General features: G+C 43.1%; 1 protein-coding gene across 5 annotated transcripts in view; it reads right to left on the reverse strand.

Annotated features, from left to right (window-relative positions):
• The window catches only part of LOC140212379 (alpha-1,6-mannosylglycoprotein 6-beta-N-acetylglucosaminyltransferase A-like), a 157,319-nt gene that overhangs the window by 59,160 nt on the left and 80,347 nt on the right, over window positions 1–17,812 (reverse strand). For all 5 annotated transcript variants that reach the window (XM_072283104.1, XM_072283106.1, XM_072283103.1 and 2 more), the window contains one exon: window positions 13,147–13,308. In XM_072283104.1, the coding sequence (XP_072139205.1) occupies window positions 13,147–13,308 (162 nt within the window). The remainder of the gene's footprint in view (window positions 1–13,146; window positions 13,309–17,812) is intronic.

The following is a 17,812-nucleotide window of genomic DNA, read 5'->3' on the forward strand; positions in this document are numbered from 1 at the left end:
ATCCTTGTTTTTGTATCATTGTCTTCTTGAAATGAATGCTAACATTGCATTTGCCTTCCTTACTGCCGACTCAACCTGCAAGTTAACCTTTAGAAAATCCAGCATGACGATTCCCATGTCCCTTTGCACCTCAGATTTTCTCCCCATTTAGAAAATAGTCCACTCCTTTGTTCCTTCTGCGCAAGTGCATGACCAAGCACTTCCCTACACTACATTCCTCTTGTCACTTCTTCGCATGTTCCCCCAGTCTGTGCAAGTCCCTGCTTTTTCAGCACAACCTGCCTCTCCGCCTACCTTCATATCATCTGCAAACTTGGCCACAAAGCCATCAATTCCATCATCTACAAACAAGAGAAAATCTGCAGATGCTGGAAATCGAAGCAACATCCACACAGTGCTGGAGGAACTCAGCAACCAGGCTGCATCTATGGAAAAGAGTACAGTCGACATTTCAGGCCAAGACCCTTCATCAATACTGAATTCTGTCATCTAAATCATTGACATATGGCATGAGAAGAAGTGGTCCCAATACCAACCCCTGTGGAACACCACCAGTCACTGGCAGCCAAGCAGAAAAGGCTCCGTTTTTTCTCAGCCTTTGCTTCCTGGCAATCAGACAACCTTCTCTCAGTGTTAGCACCTGTCCTGTAATTCCATGGGCTCTTATTTTGTTAAGCAACACACATAAAAGTTGCTAGTGAACGCAGCAGGCCAGGCAGCATCTCTAGGAAGAGGTACAGTCGACGTTTCGGGCCGAGAACCTTCGTCAGGACTATCAGCCTCAGGTGCTGCACCTTGTCAAAGGCTTCTGAAAATCCAAGTAAACAACATCCACTGACACTCCTTTGTCTATCATGCCCGTTATTTCTCAAAGAATTCCAACAGATTTGTCAGGCACAATTTCCCCTTTAGAAAAATGCTGACTTTGGCCAATTTTATCATGTGCTTCCAAATACTCTGAAGCCTCATCCTTAATATTGAACTCTAAATCTTCCCAACCATTGAAGTCAGATTAACTAGCCTATAATTTTCTTTCTTCTGCCTTCTTAAAGAGTGGAGTGAAATTTGCAATTTTCCAGTACTCTGGAATCATGCTAGAATCTAGTGATTCTTCAAAGATCATTACTAATGCCTCCACAATGTCTTTAGCTGCCTCGCTCAGAATCCTGGGGCGTAGTCCATCTGGTCCAGGTTTACCCTACCTTCCGACTGTTCCGCTTCCCAAGCACCTTCTCCTTAGTAGCAGCAATGAGTATGAGGATAAGTTGCAATGTAAAAGGCGGGTAAAATCGAAGAGGGTGAATACAGGATGAAATGATTTTTATTTGAACCGCACAACATATGGAATAAGGTAGATAAACTTGCAGCACAGTCACAGATTCACAGGTAAGATGTTGTAGGCATCACTGAAGGAAAGAAGATTATAGCTGTGAGCTTAATATTCAAGGATACATATTGTATCAAAAGGATAGACAGGAAGACAGGGGATGGCAAAAGTAGTGGAAAGTTAGCAGATTGGGAAGCTTTTAAAAACCAACAGAAGGCAACTATAAAAGTAATTAAGGTAAAGATAGAATATGAAAGTAAGCTAGCCAATAATATTAAAGAAGATACCACAAGTTTCTTCAGTTACATAAAGTGTAAAAGAGAGGTGAGAGTGGATATTGAACACTGGAAAATGATGTTGGAGAAGTAGTAATGGGGGACAACAAAATGGTGGACGAACTGAATAAGAACTTCGTATCAGTCTTTATGGTGGAAGACACGAGTAGTATGGTGGAAGTTCCAGGTGTTAGGAGTCATGAAGTGTGTGAAGTTACCATTACTAGGGAGAAGGTTCTTGGGAAACTGAAAGGTCTCCAGGTAGATAAGTCACCTGGACCAGATGGTGTACACCCCTGAGTTCTGAAAGAGGTGGTTGAAGAGATCATGGAGACATTGGTAATGATCTTTCAAGAACCATTACATTCTGGAATGATTCCAGAAGACTAGAAAATTGTAAATATCACTCCACTCTTCAGGAAGGGAGAGAGGCAGAAGAAAGGAAATTAGTTTGACTTCAGAGGTTCGGAAGATTTTGGAGTGATTATTAAGGATGAGGTCTCAGGGTACTTGGAGGCACATGGTAAAATAGGCCAGAGTCAGCATGGTTTCCTCAAGGGAAAATCTTGCCTGACAAATCTGTTGGAATTCTTTGAAGAAATAACAAGCAGGATAGATAAAGGAGAATCAGTTCATGTTGTGTATTTGGATTTTCAGAAGCCCTTTGACAAGATGCCACACATGAGGCTGTTTAACAAGCTACGAGCCGATAGTATTACAGGAAAGATTCCAACATGGGTAAAGCAGTGGCTGATTGGCAGGAGGCAGAGTGAGTGTTTCCTGGCTGGCTGTCAGTGACTAGTGGTGTTCCACAGGGGTCTGCGCTGGGACCGATTATTTTTACATTATATGTCAATGATTTGGATGATGGAATTGATGGCTTTGTTGCAAAGTTTGTAGACGATATGGAGGGGCAGGTAGTTTTAGAGGGAAGTGGTCATCCTGAAGTTGCAGGAGGCAAGTAGCTGGGGGCTGTCAGGAGAAATGGAAATGTGAATCGGCAGTTAGCGCAGAGCACCCCTGTGGCCATTCCCCTCAATAAAAAGTATACTGCTTTGGATACTGTTGTGGGCGATGACCTCCCAGGGGAATGCCATGGAGATTGGGTTACTGGCACCCAGCATGGGTCCGTGGTGCAGAAGAGCAAGACGGAGAAGAAGGGAGTGATAGTGATAGTGGATTCAATAGTCAGGGGAACGGATAGGAGATCTTGTGGATGTGAACAGGACACCCAAATAGTATATTGCCTCCCAGGTGCCAGACTTAGGAATGTCTCCGATCGCGCCCAAAATATTTTAGAGAGGAAGAGAGAGCAGCCAGATGTCTTGGTACATATTGGTACCAATGACATAGGAAGGAAAAGAAATGAGGTCCTGAAGAGAGAATTTAGAGAGCTAGGTAGAAAGCTGAGAAGCAGGACCTCCACGGTAGTAATTTCTGGATTGCTGCCCGTACCACATGCCAGTGAGAGTAGAAACAGGATGATTTGGCAGATAAATGTATGTCTGAGAAGCTGGTGCAGGGGCAGGGCTTCAGATTCTTGGATCATTGGGATTTCTTCTGGGGGAGGTATGGCTTGTTCAAAAGTGACAGGTTGCACCTGAACCCGAGTGGGACCAATGTTCCTGTGAGCAAGCTTGTTAGAGCGGTTGGGGAGGGTTTAAACTAATTTGACAGTAGGGTGAGAACTGGAGTGTAGGACTCAGGGTGGGATGGATGATAAAAAAATGCATTAATAACATGTAGTCATTACTAATCCCTCCACAATTAATAACATATGACATAGGCTCGGAAGAAGTTGAGTCCTCATGGGCGGAGCTAAGAAACTGCAAGGGTAAAAAGACGGTGTTGGCAGTTATATACAGCCTCCCAACAGTGGCTGGGAGGTGGACCACAGATTACAACAGGAAATAGGAAAGGTGAGTCAAGAGGGCAATGTTATGGTAGTCATGGGAGATTTTAACATGCAGGTCGGTTGGGAAAATCAGGTTGGTAATGGATCTCAAGAGAGTGAGTTTGTTGAATGCCTACGAGATGCCTTTTAGAGCAGTTTGTTGTTGAGCCTACTAGGGGATCAGCTATACTGGATTGGGTGTTATGTAATGAACCAGAGATGATTAGGGAGTTTAAGGTAAAAGGACCCTTAGGAACCAGTGATCACAATATGATCGCATTCAACTTGAAATTTGATAGGAAGAAAGTAAGGTCTGACGTAGCAGTACTTCAGTGGAGTAAGAAAAATTACAGTGGTATGAGAGAAGAGTTGGCCAAAGTAAATTGGAAGGAGCTGCTGGCAGGGATGTCAGCAGAGCAGCAACGGTGTGAGTTTCTGGGAAAAATGAGGAAGGTGCAGGACATGTGTATTCCAAAAATGAAGAAATACTCAAATGGCAAAACAGTACAACTATGGCTGACAAGGGTAGTCAAAGCTAATGTAAAAACAAAAGAGAGGGCATACAACAAAGCAAAAAATAGTGGGAAGTTAGAGGATCGGGAATCTTTTAAAAACCTACAGAGAGTAACTAAAAGAATCATTAGAAGGGAAAAGATGAAATATGAAAGCAAGCAAGCAAACAATATCAAAGTGGATAGTAAAAGCTTTTTCAAGTTTGTAAAAAATAAAAGAGATGAGAGTGGATATAGGACTGCTAGAAAATGAGGCAGGAGAAATAATAACGGGGGACAAGGAGATGGTAGATGAAATTAAATGAGTATTTTGCATCAGTCGTCACTGTGGAAGACACTATCAGTGTGCGAGATGTTGTAGTGTGTGAAGGAAGAGAAGTGGGTGCAGTTACTATTACAAGGGAGAAGGTCATCAAAAAGCTGAAAGACCTAAAGGTACATAAGTTACCCAGAGCAGATGAACTGCACCCTCGGGTTCTAAAAGAGGTAGCTTTAGAGATTGTGGTGGCATTAGAAATGATCTTTCAAAAATCATTGGACTCTGGCATCATGCCAGAGGACTAGAAAATTGCAGTGTCACTCCACTCCTTAAGCAGCAAGTTTCCAACCACCTGGGAGACAAACTACCATCCGTGTTTCCTTTTCTCATCAATAGAATCCCCCTAACTCTAGAGTCCCCTATCACTGCTGCCATCCTCTTCTGTTCCCTACCCTTCTGAGCCACAAGGCCAGACTCAGTGCCAGAGGCATGGCTGTTGCTTCCCTCCCCCAGGTAGGTCATAACCCTCAACAGTACTCAAAATGGAGCACTTACTGTTGAGAGTGATGGCCACAGGGGTGCTCTCCACTGTCTGACGTTCTCCCTGCCCTCTCCTGATGGTCACCCATTTAATGTTTCTGGACGCGCCTACTATATTCTGAAAAGGGAGGGTGAGCAGTCAGAAGTCATGGTACATATTGGCAACAACATCGGTGGTTGGAAAAGAGTTCAAGTCTATTATTAAGGACGAGGTTTCGAGCTACTTAGAGACTAATGGTAAAATAAGTCGAAGTCAGACAACAGGAATTCTGCAGATGCTGGAAATTCAAGCAACACACATAAAAGTTGCTGGTGAACGCAGCAGGCCAGGCAGCATCTCTAGGAAGAGGTGCAGTCTGAACGCAGCAGGCCAGGCAGCATCTCTAGGAAGAGGTGCAGTCTGAACGCAGCAGGCCAGGCAGCATCTCTAGGAAGAGGTGCAGTCCTCTTCCTAGAGATGCTGCCTGGCCTTCTGCGTTCACCAGCGACTTTTATGTGTGTTGCTTAAGTCAAAGTCAGCATGGTTTCTGTAAAGGGAAATCTTGCCTGAGAAATCTGTTAGAGTTCTTTGAGGAAATAACAAGTAGGATGGACAAAGGAGAGGCAGTGGATGTCATTTACTTGGGTTTTTAGAAAGCATTTGATAAGGTGCCACACACGACGTTCCTTACAAGATAAAATCCTATGGTGTTACAGGAAAGATACTGGCATGGATAGAGGAATGGCTGACAAACAGGAGGCAGCGAGTGGGAATATAAGGTACCCTTTTCTGGTTGGCCTGCCGGTGACTCGTGGTGTTCCTCAGGGGTCAGTATTGGGATCGCTGCTTTTCACATTGTTTGTCAATAATTTGGATAATGGAATTGATGGCTTTATGGCAAAATTTGCAAATGATACAAAGATATGTGGAGGGGTAGATAGTGCTGAGGAAGCAGCGTAATTGTAGCTGGACTTAGACAAATTGGAAGAATGGGCAAAAATGTGGCAGATGGAAAACAGTGTTGTGAAATGTATGATAACACATTTTAGTAAAAGGAACAACAGTGTGGATTGTTATCTAAATGGGGAGAAGATTCAAACATCAGAGGTGCAGAGGGGCTTGTGAGCCCTCGTTCAAGACTCCCAGAAGGTTAATTTTGCAGCTTGAGTCTGTGGTGAAGAAGGCAAATGCAATGTTAGTGTTTATTTTAAGGGGAATAGAATATAAAAGCAAGGAGATAATGCTGAGCCTTTATAAGTCACTGGTCAGGCCACACTTGAGCATTGTCAACAGTTTTGGGCCCAATATCTCAGAAAGGATGTGTTGTCATTAGAGAGTGTTCAGAGGAGGCTCATGAGGATGATTCCAGGAATGAAGGGGTTAAGATATGAGGAGCATTTAGAAGCTTTGGGCCTGTACTCTCTGGAATTTAAAAGAATACGTGGGGATCTCATTGAAACCTGCTGAATGTTGAAAGGACTAGAAAGGGTGGATGTGAAGAGGATGTTTCCTGTGGCTGGGGTATTCAGAACTAGAGGGCACAGCCTGAAAATTGAGGGACAACCCTTTAGAACAGAGGTAAGGAGGATCTTTCCTTTTAGCCAGAGAGTAGCAAATCTGTGGAATGCTCTGCCACAGACTGTGGTGGAGGTCAAGTCTGCAGGTTTATTTAAGGCAGAAGTTGATCGTTTCCTGATTGAACAAAGCATCAAGTGATATAGTGAGGTGACAGGCAGGTGGATGGGGTTGAGTGGGTCCAGAATCAGCCATGAGTGAATGGCGGCGCAGACTCAATGGGCTGAATGGCCTAATTCAGCTCCTATGTCGAATGGACTTATGGTCTTAAGAAAGGAGGAAGGCAACAGAAAGGAAATTATAGACCAGTTAGCCTGACCTCAGTGGCTGGGAAGATGTTGGAGTCAATGGTTAATGATGAGTTTATGGAGTACTTGGTGACACAGTACAAGATAAGATAAAGTCAGCATGGTTTCCTTAAGGGAAAATTTTGGCTGACAAACCTGTTTCACGTACCCCGTGATGGGTTAAAGAACCAGCAGAGATGGAAAACACTTTGGAGTCCAGTATTGCTACTAACTAATACTATTTATTAGTAACTATGCAATACAATAATATAAATGCAGATAAATCAAACATGTTAGCAAATGATTATATATAAGTAAGTGTGAAAAATATATGAAAATCAAGCTTCTTCAAGTCTGGGGTAAATAGATAGTCTAACGACAATGAGTAAAGTTCAGTTCAGTTCATGGTGTTGAGTTGAGTAGTGATGAAGAGAAGAGAGAGACAGATTTGAGTCTTCAGGTGAGCTAACACCGTCGATCTTCCCGTTGTCCTCCAAAATCCTTTACAAGTCACTGACTGTGACCACAACAAAGGGGACCAGTTTTTAAGCAAGGGTAGACACATGGACAACTCCTCACCGGTCAATCCCTTTTCTCACTGCAAGAGCCACTGATCGATCCTCCAAAAACCCACTTTTTCTGTGGGCACAACAAAGCTCATTCAGTGTCCAAAAACATGTGCCTGAGGTCTATCATCTGACTCATTTATCTCACCGTACTGAGTACCAACTGTCTCCCAAATAATTCCTCCTTCCTTTGTCTGTGTTAGAAATGTACAAGCAGGCAAATGTCCTTGGAGAAAGTATAAACATACTCCAGAGAAACTATAACATTGATTGTCCATCAAATAATGCCGCCCTCAGTCACCATAGTGATTTATGAGCTCTCTCTCTCTCTAACTCAGCAGAAACCCAAAAGTTATTCTCGTGCCTTATAGTGACAGTCCAAAAGTTAGTCTTCATCTCTCTCTTTTCAAAACAAGATATCGATGTTAAATAACTCTCTCTCTCTCTCTCTTCAAAATCACAGTTCATAGGGGTAATTGAGCACAGTTCATAGGGGTAATCCAGGACCCCGTCACACCTGTTGAATTCTTTGAGGTGGTGATACGTAGGATAGATAAAGGGGATGAGGTGAATGTTGTATATTTGGACTTTCAGAAGGCCTTTGACAAAGTGCCATACATGAGGCTGCTAACCAAATTGAGAGCCCGTGGTATTACAGGAAAGTTACTGGCATGGTTAGAGCATTGACTGATGGTAGGAGGCAGTAAGTGGGAATAAAAGGGTCCCTTCCTGCTTGGCCGCCAGGGACTAGTGGTGTTCCGCAGGGACTGCTTTGTTTCATGCTGTATATAAGCGATTTAGAATAGAAAAGTACAGCACAGTACAGGTCCTTCGGCCCACAATGTTGTGCCAACCCTCAAACCCCTGCCTCCCATATAATCCCCCACCTTAAATTCCTCCATATACCTGTCTAGTAGTCTCTCAAACTTCACTAATGTATCTGCCTCCACCACTGACTCAGGCAGTGCATTCCACGCACCAACCACTCTCTGAGCAAAAAACCTTCCTCTAATATCCCCCTTGAACTTCCCACCCCTTACCTTAAAGCCACGTCCTCTTGTATTAAGCAGTGGTGCCCTGGGGAAGAGGCGCTGGCTATCCACTCTATCTATTCCTCTTAATATCTTGTACACCTCTATCATGTCTCCTGTCATCCACCTTCTCTCCAAAGAGTAAAGCCCTAGCTCCCTTAATCTCTGATCATAATGCATACTTTCTAAACCAGGCAGCGTCCTGGTAAATCTCCTCTGTACCCTTTCCAATGCTTCCACATCCTTCCTATAGTGAGGTGACCAGATCTGGACACAGTACTCCAAGTGTAGCCTAACCAGAGTTTTATAGAGCTGCATCATTACCTCGCGACTCTTAAACTCTATCCCTCGACTTATGACAGCTAACACCCCATAAGCTTTCTTAACTACCCTATCTACCTGTGAGGCAACTTTCAGGGATCTGTGGACATGTACCCCAGTTCCACCACACTACCAAGTATCCTGCCATTTACTTTGTACTCTGCCTTGGAATTTGTCCTTCCAAAGTGTACCACCTCACACTTCTCCGGGTTGAACTCCATCTGCCACTTCTCAGCCCACTTCTGCATCCTATCAATGTCTCTCTGCAATCTTCGACAATCCTCTACACTATCTACAACACCACCAACCTTTAGGTCGTCTGCAAACTTGCCAACCCAGCCCTCTACCCCCATATCCAGGTCGTTAATAAAAATCACAAAAAGTAGAGGTCCCAGAACCAATCCTTGTGGGACACCACTAGTCACAACCCTCCAATCCGAATGTACTCCCTCCACCATGACCCTCTGCCTTCTGCAGGCAAGCCAATTCTGAGTTCACTTGGACAAACTTCCCTGGATCCCATGCCTTCTGACTTTCTGAATAAGCCTACCGTGTGGAACCTTGTCAAATGCCTCACTAAAATCCATGTAGATCACATCCACTGCACTACCCTCATCTATATGCCTGGTCACCTCCTCAAAGAATTCTATCAGGCTTGTTAGACACGATCTGCCCTTCACAAAGCCACGCTGACTGTCCCTGATCAGACCATGATTCTCTAGAGACCCATAGATCCTATCTCTAAGAATCTTTTCCAATAGCTTTCCCACCACAGACGTAAGGCTCACTGGTCTGTAATTATCCAGACTATCTCTACTAACTTTTTTGAACAAGGGGACAACATCCGCCTCCCTCCAATCCTCCGGTACCATTCCTGTGGACAACGAGGACATAAAGATCCTAGCCAGAGGCTCAGCAATCTCTTCCCTCGCCTCGTGGAGCAGTCTGGGGAATATTCCATCATGCCTCGGGGACTTATCCGTCCTAATGTATTTTAACAACTCCAACACCTCCTGTCCTTTAATATCAACATGCTCCAGAACATCAACCTTACTCATATTGTCCTCACCATCATCAAGTTCCCTCTCATTGGTGAATACTGAAGAGAAGTATTCATTGAGGACCTCGCTCACTTCCACAGCCTCCAGGCACATCTTCCCACCTTTATCTCTAATCGGTCCTACTTTCACTCCTGTCATCCTTTTGTTCTTCACATAATTGAAGAAGGCCTTGGGGTTTTCCTTTACCCTACTTGCCAAGACCTTCTCATGCCCCCTTCTTGCTCTCCTCAGCCCCTTCTTAAGCTCCTTTCTCGATACCCTATATTCCTCAATAGACCCATCTGATCCCTGCTTCCTGAACCTCATGTATGCTGCCTTCTTCCACCTGACTAGATTTTCCACCTCACTTGTCACCCATTGTTCCTTCACCCTTCCATTCTTCATCTTCCTAACTGGGACAAATTTATCCCTAACATCCTGCAAGAGATCCCTAAACATCGACCACATGTCCATAGTACATTTCCCTGCAAAAACATCATCCCAATTCACACCTGCAAGTCCTCGCCTTATAGCCTCATAATTTGCCCTGCCCCAATTAAAAATTTTCCTGTCCTCTCTGATTCTGTCCTTTTCCATGATAATGCTAAAGGCCAGGGAGCGATGGTCACTGTCCCCCAGATGCTCACCCACTGAGAGATCTGTGACCTGACCTGGTTCATTACCTAATACTAGATCTAGTATGGCATTCCTCCTCGTCGGTCTGTCAACATACTGTGACAGGAATCTGTCCTGGACACACTTAACAAACTCTGCCCCATCTAACCCCTTGGAACTAATCAGGTGCCAATCAATATTAGGGAAATTAAAGTCACCCATGATAACAACCCTGTTATTTTTGCACCTTTCCAAAATCTGCCTCCCAATCTGCTCCTCGGTATCTCTGCTGCTACCAGGGGGCCTATAGAATACCCTCAGTAGAGTAACTGCTCCCTTCCTGTTCCTGACTTCCACCCATACTGACTCAAAAGAGGATCCTGCTACATTACCCATTGTTGGGTGTATTTAAGGCAGAGCTTGATCAGTTCTTGATTTAGATGATTGAATAGATGGTTTTGCTGCCAAGTTTGCAGATGATACAAAGATTGGTCGAGGGACAGGTAGCATTGAGGAAACAGGTAGGATGCAGAAAGACCTCGACAGATTAGGAGAATGGGCAAGAAAGTGGCAAATGAAATACAATGTTAGAAAATACATGGTCATGCACTTTGGTAGTAGAAATAAATGTGTGGACTATTTTCTAAACAAGGAGAAAATCCAAAAATCTGAGATGCAAAGGGATTTGGGAGTCCTTGTGCAGAACACCCTGAAGGTTAACTTGCAGATTGAGTCAGTGGTGAGGAGGGCAAATGCGATGTTAGCATTCATTTCAAGAGGTCTGGAATACAAGAGTAGGGATGTGATGCTGAGGCTTTATAAGACACTGGTGAGGCCTCACCTTTTGGGGTCCTCATCTTAGAAAAGATGAGCTGGCATTGGAAAGGGTTCAGAGGAGATTCACAAAGATGCTTCCGGAAATGAAAGGGGTATCATACGAGGAACGTTTGATAGCTTTGGGTCTGTACTCACTGGAGTTTATAAGGAAGCGGGGGGTATCTCATTAAAACCTTTCAAAACTTGAAAGGCCTAGACAGAGTAGATGTGGAAAGGATGTTTCCCATGCTGGGGGAGTTTAGGACAAGCGGGCACAGCCTCAGGATAGAGAGACGTCCATTTAAAACAGAGGATGGTGAATTTGTGGAATTTTTTTAACACAGGCAGCTGTGGAGGCCAGGTCATTGGGTGTATTTAAGGCAGAGCTTGATAGGTTCTTGATTGGACATGGCATGAAAGGTTACGGGGAGAAGCTTGGGGAGTGGGGCTGAGGAAGTGAAAATGGATCAGCCATGACTGAATGGCAGAACAGACTCAATGGGCCATATGGCCAAATTGTGCTCCTATATCTTATGGTCTTATGATCTTCATCCTCTTTCAAACTCACTCACTCTCCTCCATCAGCATACTCACATGTTCTAGACGCTCCTCTTACCATCTTTGCTGGTTCTGCACTCATATGCATGAAATGCATAATCCTACCCATGTCTAAATGCATATATTAGACAATAAAGGGAAGTGCTTGTTGCTCAACCCTGTGATCGTAGCAACCACAACCTGTCACCTTTGCTCACAGTACAGCTAAAGTTTACTAGAATGATACAAAGTTACACTTGGAAGTCTGGTCTCCTCATTATAGGAAGGATGTGGAAGCTTTAAAGACGGTGCAGAGGAGATTTACCCGGGTGCTGTCTGGAGTAAAGAGCATGTCATATAAGCATAGGTTGAGCAAGCTGGGACTTTTGTCTTTGGAGTGAAGGAGGATGAGAGGTGATTTGATAGTGTACAAGATGGTAAGAGGCATCGATCGAGTGGACAGCAAAAGACTTTTTCCCAGGGTGGAAATGGCTAATATGAGGATGCATAATTTTAAGCTGATTTGAGGAAAGGATGGGGGAATGTCAGAGGTAGCTTTTTTTTTTTACACAGACTGCCTGGACTGTGCTACCAGGTGTAGTGGTCGAGGAAAATAAATTAGGAACATCTAAGAGACTTATAGATAGGGACAAGGGTGAGGGAAAAATGGAGGGCCTTGCAGGAGGGAAGGGTTAGGTTGATCTTAGAGTAGGTTAGAGGTCAGCACAACATTGTGGCCCAAGGGTGCTCTGATGTTCTATGTACTGAAAAGCACTTTCCTCTGTAGAAAAATACCAGATTCAGAAACAGGGGGCCAAAGTCAAGAAGTGTTGAATACAGGACTGAAGATGTTATTTGAATGCACTCAGTATATGGAACAAGGTAGATTACTTTGTAGTGCAGTTAGAGATTAGTAGATAGGATGCTGTGGGCATCTGAATCGAAGCTGAAAGAAAATCATAGTTGGGAGCTTAACATCCAAGAGATCAGAATCAGAATCAGATTTAACATCACCGGCATACTCGTGAGATTTGTTAACTTAGCGCTAGCAGTACAATGCAATACATGATAACATAGAAAACAATAAATAAGTCAATTACAGTAAGTATATGTGTATATTAAATAGTTAAATTAAAATAGTCTTGACCATTTAAGAAAACTAGACAAGATCTTTCATTGTAAATTTTTATCTTACGTACAGTACGGTACGGTAACAGGCTTTCTGGCCTACAGACCCACCCCACACAGTCACACCCGTGTGACCAATTAACCTGCTAACCCGTACATCTTTGGACTGTGGGAGGAAACTGGAACACCTGGAAGAAACCCACACGGTCACAGGGAGAATGTACGAACTCCTTACAGATTGGAGGTGGGAGTGGGGGTGATTTGAAGCCGGGTTGCTTTCACTATGAAGTCTCATGTTAACCGTTATACTACGTGCTGCCCAGCTAAATAAAGTCGGAGCAATTGTAACTTCACCAACATGTCTGTACTTTATTATTTTTTACTTCAGTTTTGAAATAAATACTTTTACAAAATTTAAGAAGATGCCTTAATAGCTTTAATACCTTTTTCTGTGGTCGATCTTGCAGATTATATTTCTTCGCCAATGCTTTCACAGCCGCTATCCATTTCTCATTCATTCTCTCTATTCTCAGTTTTATCCACAGAAGTTCTTCACGCTCAGCCAGTGTTGCTAGTAAACCATCCAGGCTGCTTAATATTTTAGCCTTGCAACAAACATAATAATCAGAATTGTGAACCATATATTAAAAGTGTTGTGAAGTCAGATGTACAATTACCAACGACGAGGCAGTGGTGGTTCGTTTCCTTTACCCAGCAACAGTGCAACTACGTATACCCAAATGTTCTCTGACACATTTCATGTCAGCATTCGATAGAACCAAAGGAACTCAGTGTTCAAACCTGCCTTTAAAAAAAAGCCACCTTGCATTCAAGGGTATTGCCCAGAACCCAACAAGACAGAGAAAATCTATCCGTTCAATAACATAAACACAAGATATTCTGCAGATGCTGACTGCCACTGATATATTGACTGGGACTTCCAAACTGTAAAAGGGCTGAATGGGGAAGAGTTTGTCAAGTATGTTCAGGAAAGTTTCTCTAATCAGTACATAGAAATCCTGGCTACATAGAGTATGACACTAGATCTTCTTTTCGGGAATGAGACAGGACAGGTGACAGAGGCTTGTGTAGGGGAACACTTTGCATCTAGTGATCATAATGTCATTAGTTTCAAGGTAATAATGATCTGGTCCTTGGCTTCTAAGATGGAGAAAGACCAATTTTGATGGCATCTGAAAGGATCTGGCAAGTGTGGATTGGGACAGGTTGTTTTCTTGCAAGGGTGTACTTGGAAAGTGGGAGGACTTCAAAAGCAAAATTTGAGAGCACAGAGTTTTTAAGTTGCTGTTCAAATAAAAGGGAAGGATAACATGCTTAGGGAACGTTGATTTCTGGGAGATATTGAGGCCCTGGTTAAGAAAATAGAAGAAGGTGCATAGGTATAGGCAGGTAGGAACAAATAAGATACTTGAGGAGTATAAGAAATGCAAGACAGCACTTAAGAAAGAAATTAGGATGACTGAGAGAAGACATGAGGTTGCTCTAGTAAACAAGGTGAAGGAGAATCCTAAGAGCTTCTGCAGACATATTAATAGCAAAAGGATTGCGAGGGACAAAATCATTCCTCTGGAGGATCAGAATGATAATCTATGCAAGGAGCTAAAAGAGACAGGGGATAACTTAAGTGGATTTTTTGCATCTACATTTACTCAGAAGACAGACACAGAGACTATAGATGTGAAGCAAAGCAGCAGCGAGTTATGGACCCTATACAGATTACCGAGGAGGAGACATTTACCGTCTTGAGGCAAATTAGGGTGGATAAATCCCCAGGCCCTGACAAGGTGTTCCCCTGGACCTTGAGGGAGACTACTGCAGAACTTGCAGGGGCCCTAGCAGAAATACTTAAATTATTCTTAAGGACAGGTGAGGTTTTGGAGAATTGGAGAATAGCCATAGTTGTTCCAGTATTTAAAAATGCTCTACGAATAAGCCAGTAAATTATAGGCCAGTCAGCCTGACATCGGTAGTGGGAAAGTTATTGGAAGGTATTCTAAGGGACTGGATATATGAGTATTTGAATAGTAAGGGACTGATTAGGGATAGTCAGTGTGGCTTTGTGCATGGTAAGTCGTGTCTAACCAATCTTATAGTTTTTTGAGGAAGTTACCAGGAAGGTGACTGAAGGCAAGGCAGTGGATGTTGTCTACATGGACTTTAGGAAGACCTTTGACAAAGTCCCACGTGGAAGGTTGGTCAGGAAGGTTCAGTCACTCAGTTGCAGAGGGATCTGGATCAGCTGGAAAAATGGGTTGAAAAATGTTGGATGGAATTTAATGCAAACAGGTGTGAGGTTTTACACTTTGGGAGGACAAACCGGGGTAGGTCTTAAACAGTGAGTGGTAGGACATTGAGGTGTGTGGTAGAAAAGAGGGATCAGGGAACATAGAACCAAAATCCATTGAAAGTGAAGAGTCGTAAAGAAAGCTTTTGGCATATTGGCCTTCAATAACTCAAAGTATTGAGTACAGGAGATGAGATGTTATATAAGACAGCAGAAGAAGAAGAAGAAGAAGAAGAATAGCCCTTAACTCGGCAGTGGAGTTATCGGGGTACTGTCATATCGGTATTTCCTTAGCAAGCTATTCTTGCTTTTATGAGGCCAAGTTGCTAGCTCGATGCTGAACCCGATTTGGATTCAAACTCGGAAACCTTCACTCTGGAGTCCGGCGCTGATATTATTGCGCCACCAAGCGGGACATATAAGACAGTGGTGAGGCCTAATTTGGAGTATTGTGTGCAGATTTTGTCTTCTACCTACAGGAAATATGCCAATAAGATTAAAAAAATGCAGAGAAAATTTACAAGGATGTTGCCAGGACTTGAGAACATGAGATATAGGGAATGGTTGAATAGGTTAGGACATATATCACAGGAGAATGAGTAGATGTTTGATAGATGTATACAAAGTCATGAAGGATATTGATGAGTTAAATGCAAGCAGTCTTTTTCCACTGAGGTTGGGTGACACTAGAATTAGAGGTCATGGATTAAGGGTGAAGGGTGAAATGTTTAAGGGGAGCATGAGGGGGAACCACTCAGAGGGTGGTGAGAGTGTGGAATAAGCTGCCTGCACAAGGGGTGGATGCAGGTTTGATTTCAATGTTCAAGAGAAATTTGGGTAGCTACATGGACGTTAGGGGTATGGAGGGCTATGGTCTGGGTGCAGCTTGATGGGACTAGGCAGATAAATTGTTCAGCACAGACTAGATGGGCTGAGAGGCCTGTTTCTGTATTGTAGTGTTCTATGACTATGCTGGACATCTTGAGTTACATGATGGGTTGCCAATGTCCGTGGAACTCAATCCAACATACATTCCTCCATTATTTCCCAGAAGGTGCTGAAATGCTTAACAAGGTGAGGATAAATGCAAATCATCTCAGTTCAAGATTTTCTTGGCATAGCTGTTGGTAAAAGAAGCCACCTCCCCTTTCCACTTGCCATGTGGGCTGAAAAGAAATGGCCAGCTGTCATAGTCTAAGATGCATAACTTCATACCAACCAATGCTAAAAACCAACCTTAATGCATGGTTCTGAGGCAAATTCAGCCCAGTGGGTCTATGTTATTCACACTCATCGATAGCTTAGCAGCTTGAATAGATTTATTGGTCAGACTGCACTTGGAGTATTGTGAACAATTTTGGAGAGGGTCTAGAGGAGGTTCATGAGAATTATCCCTGGAATGAAAGGATTTAATTCATAATGAGTGCCTGATGGCTCTGGACCTGTGCTTACTGGAGTTTAGGAGGAGCATCTAATTGAAAGCTATCAAATATTGAAAGGCCTAAATAGAGTAGACGTGGAACGGATGTTTCCTGTAGTGGCGGAGTCTAGGACCAGAGGGCACAGCCTCAGAATAGAAGGATGTCTCTTCAGATTTGTTGGGCTGAATGGCCTAATTCTGCTTCTGAAGAATTTATTGTTGTCTGGATTTTATTGTTGGCTCCGAGTTACAACAGCAGGAAATCACATAACCCCTCTTGTTACTGTCAAATGGGATTTATCTTTGTTTATCATCTTAAAAAATCCAATTTGTAGATAAGTCTGAAGACTAAGCTAACTAACTTGTCACAAGTAATTTTTCAGACATCTTCACTAGAGAAAAAAATTCCATCAGATATCTCTTTCACCTTGCAGAATTGCAGTGGAACTATCACAAATCAATACAGAGTGTTTTCATATGTGCAGAGCCTGGCCTGGGTTATTAAAAGCTTTTGCTCTCACAGATGTCCGTAGAAATTTGATTTTGTCGTAGGTCTGAAAGTAAGGGACTTTCAGCGAGAATGCTGTGGTCAGCATGGATCAGTTGGGCCAAAGGGCTGTTCCCTGCCATATTACTCCGATACTCAAAATCGACTCTCTGGTAACCAGAGTGGAATGATCAGCAATGAAAACACACAAAGCTGAGAAGGGTGAACACATTTTGGAGACAGAGAAAATTAGTTCTCCCATTGAAATGACAACTGTAGATGAATTTGAATTTAATAATTTATGGGATCTCGTTTATATGTCGAGGTGTTCATAAGCTGAGCATTCTCAACCTCAAGATGGCCTAAATTAGGAATAAAGCACTTGTTGATATTTTCCTGTTTGACTATTCTATCGATTATACATCAGACTAATGTCATACTAAAAAGAGCTTTGACGAGTGACCAATCCAGACATCAGAAGTTTTGAGAGAAGGGGATTTCACTCAGGTCCAGTGCCCAAGTAGAAAAGGGAGCAGCAGGTCGCTAGAGCAAAATAGAGTTTGACCAGCAACTGATTGGCATTTGGGATTGATTAACAAAAGCAAATGAGAGGAAGGGAGGGGTGAGCGCATCAGCCATCCGGAGGGGACAGAGTCAGGGCGGTGATCTTGAGGCTTCAGCTCTTCGAGGTTTCTATGAAGAGAGGCTTCAGTCACAGATTGAAAAGAAAAGAAAAGCTCGAGGTTAGGCTTTTTTTCCTTCCCTTCTTTCTATCATCCATAAATTTGTTATATTGCTACTTTAATCCTGGTTTTATGGCTGTTATGCATCTGAGTTGCGCTTTTGTACTGCTGGACATTGCTGGTTACTTGATTTTATTTATTGTTTCTTTATTTT

The sequence above is a fragment of the Mobula birostris genome, chromosome 19 (genome assembly GCF_030028105.1).
Source record: "Mobula birostris isolate sMobBir1 chromosome 19, sMobBir1.hap1, whole genome shotgun sequence".
NCBI lineage: Eukaryota > Metazoa > Chordata > Chondrichthyes > Myliobatiformes > Myliobatidae > Mobula > Mobula birostris.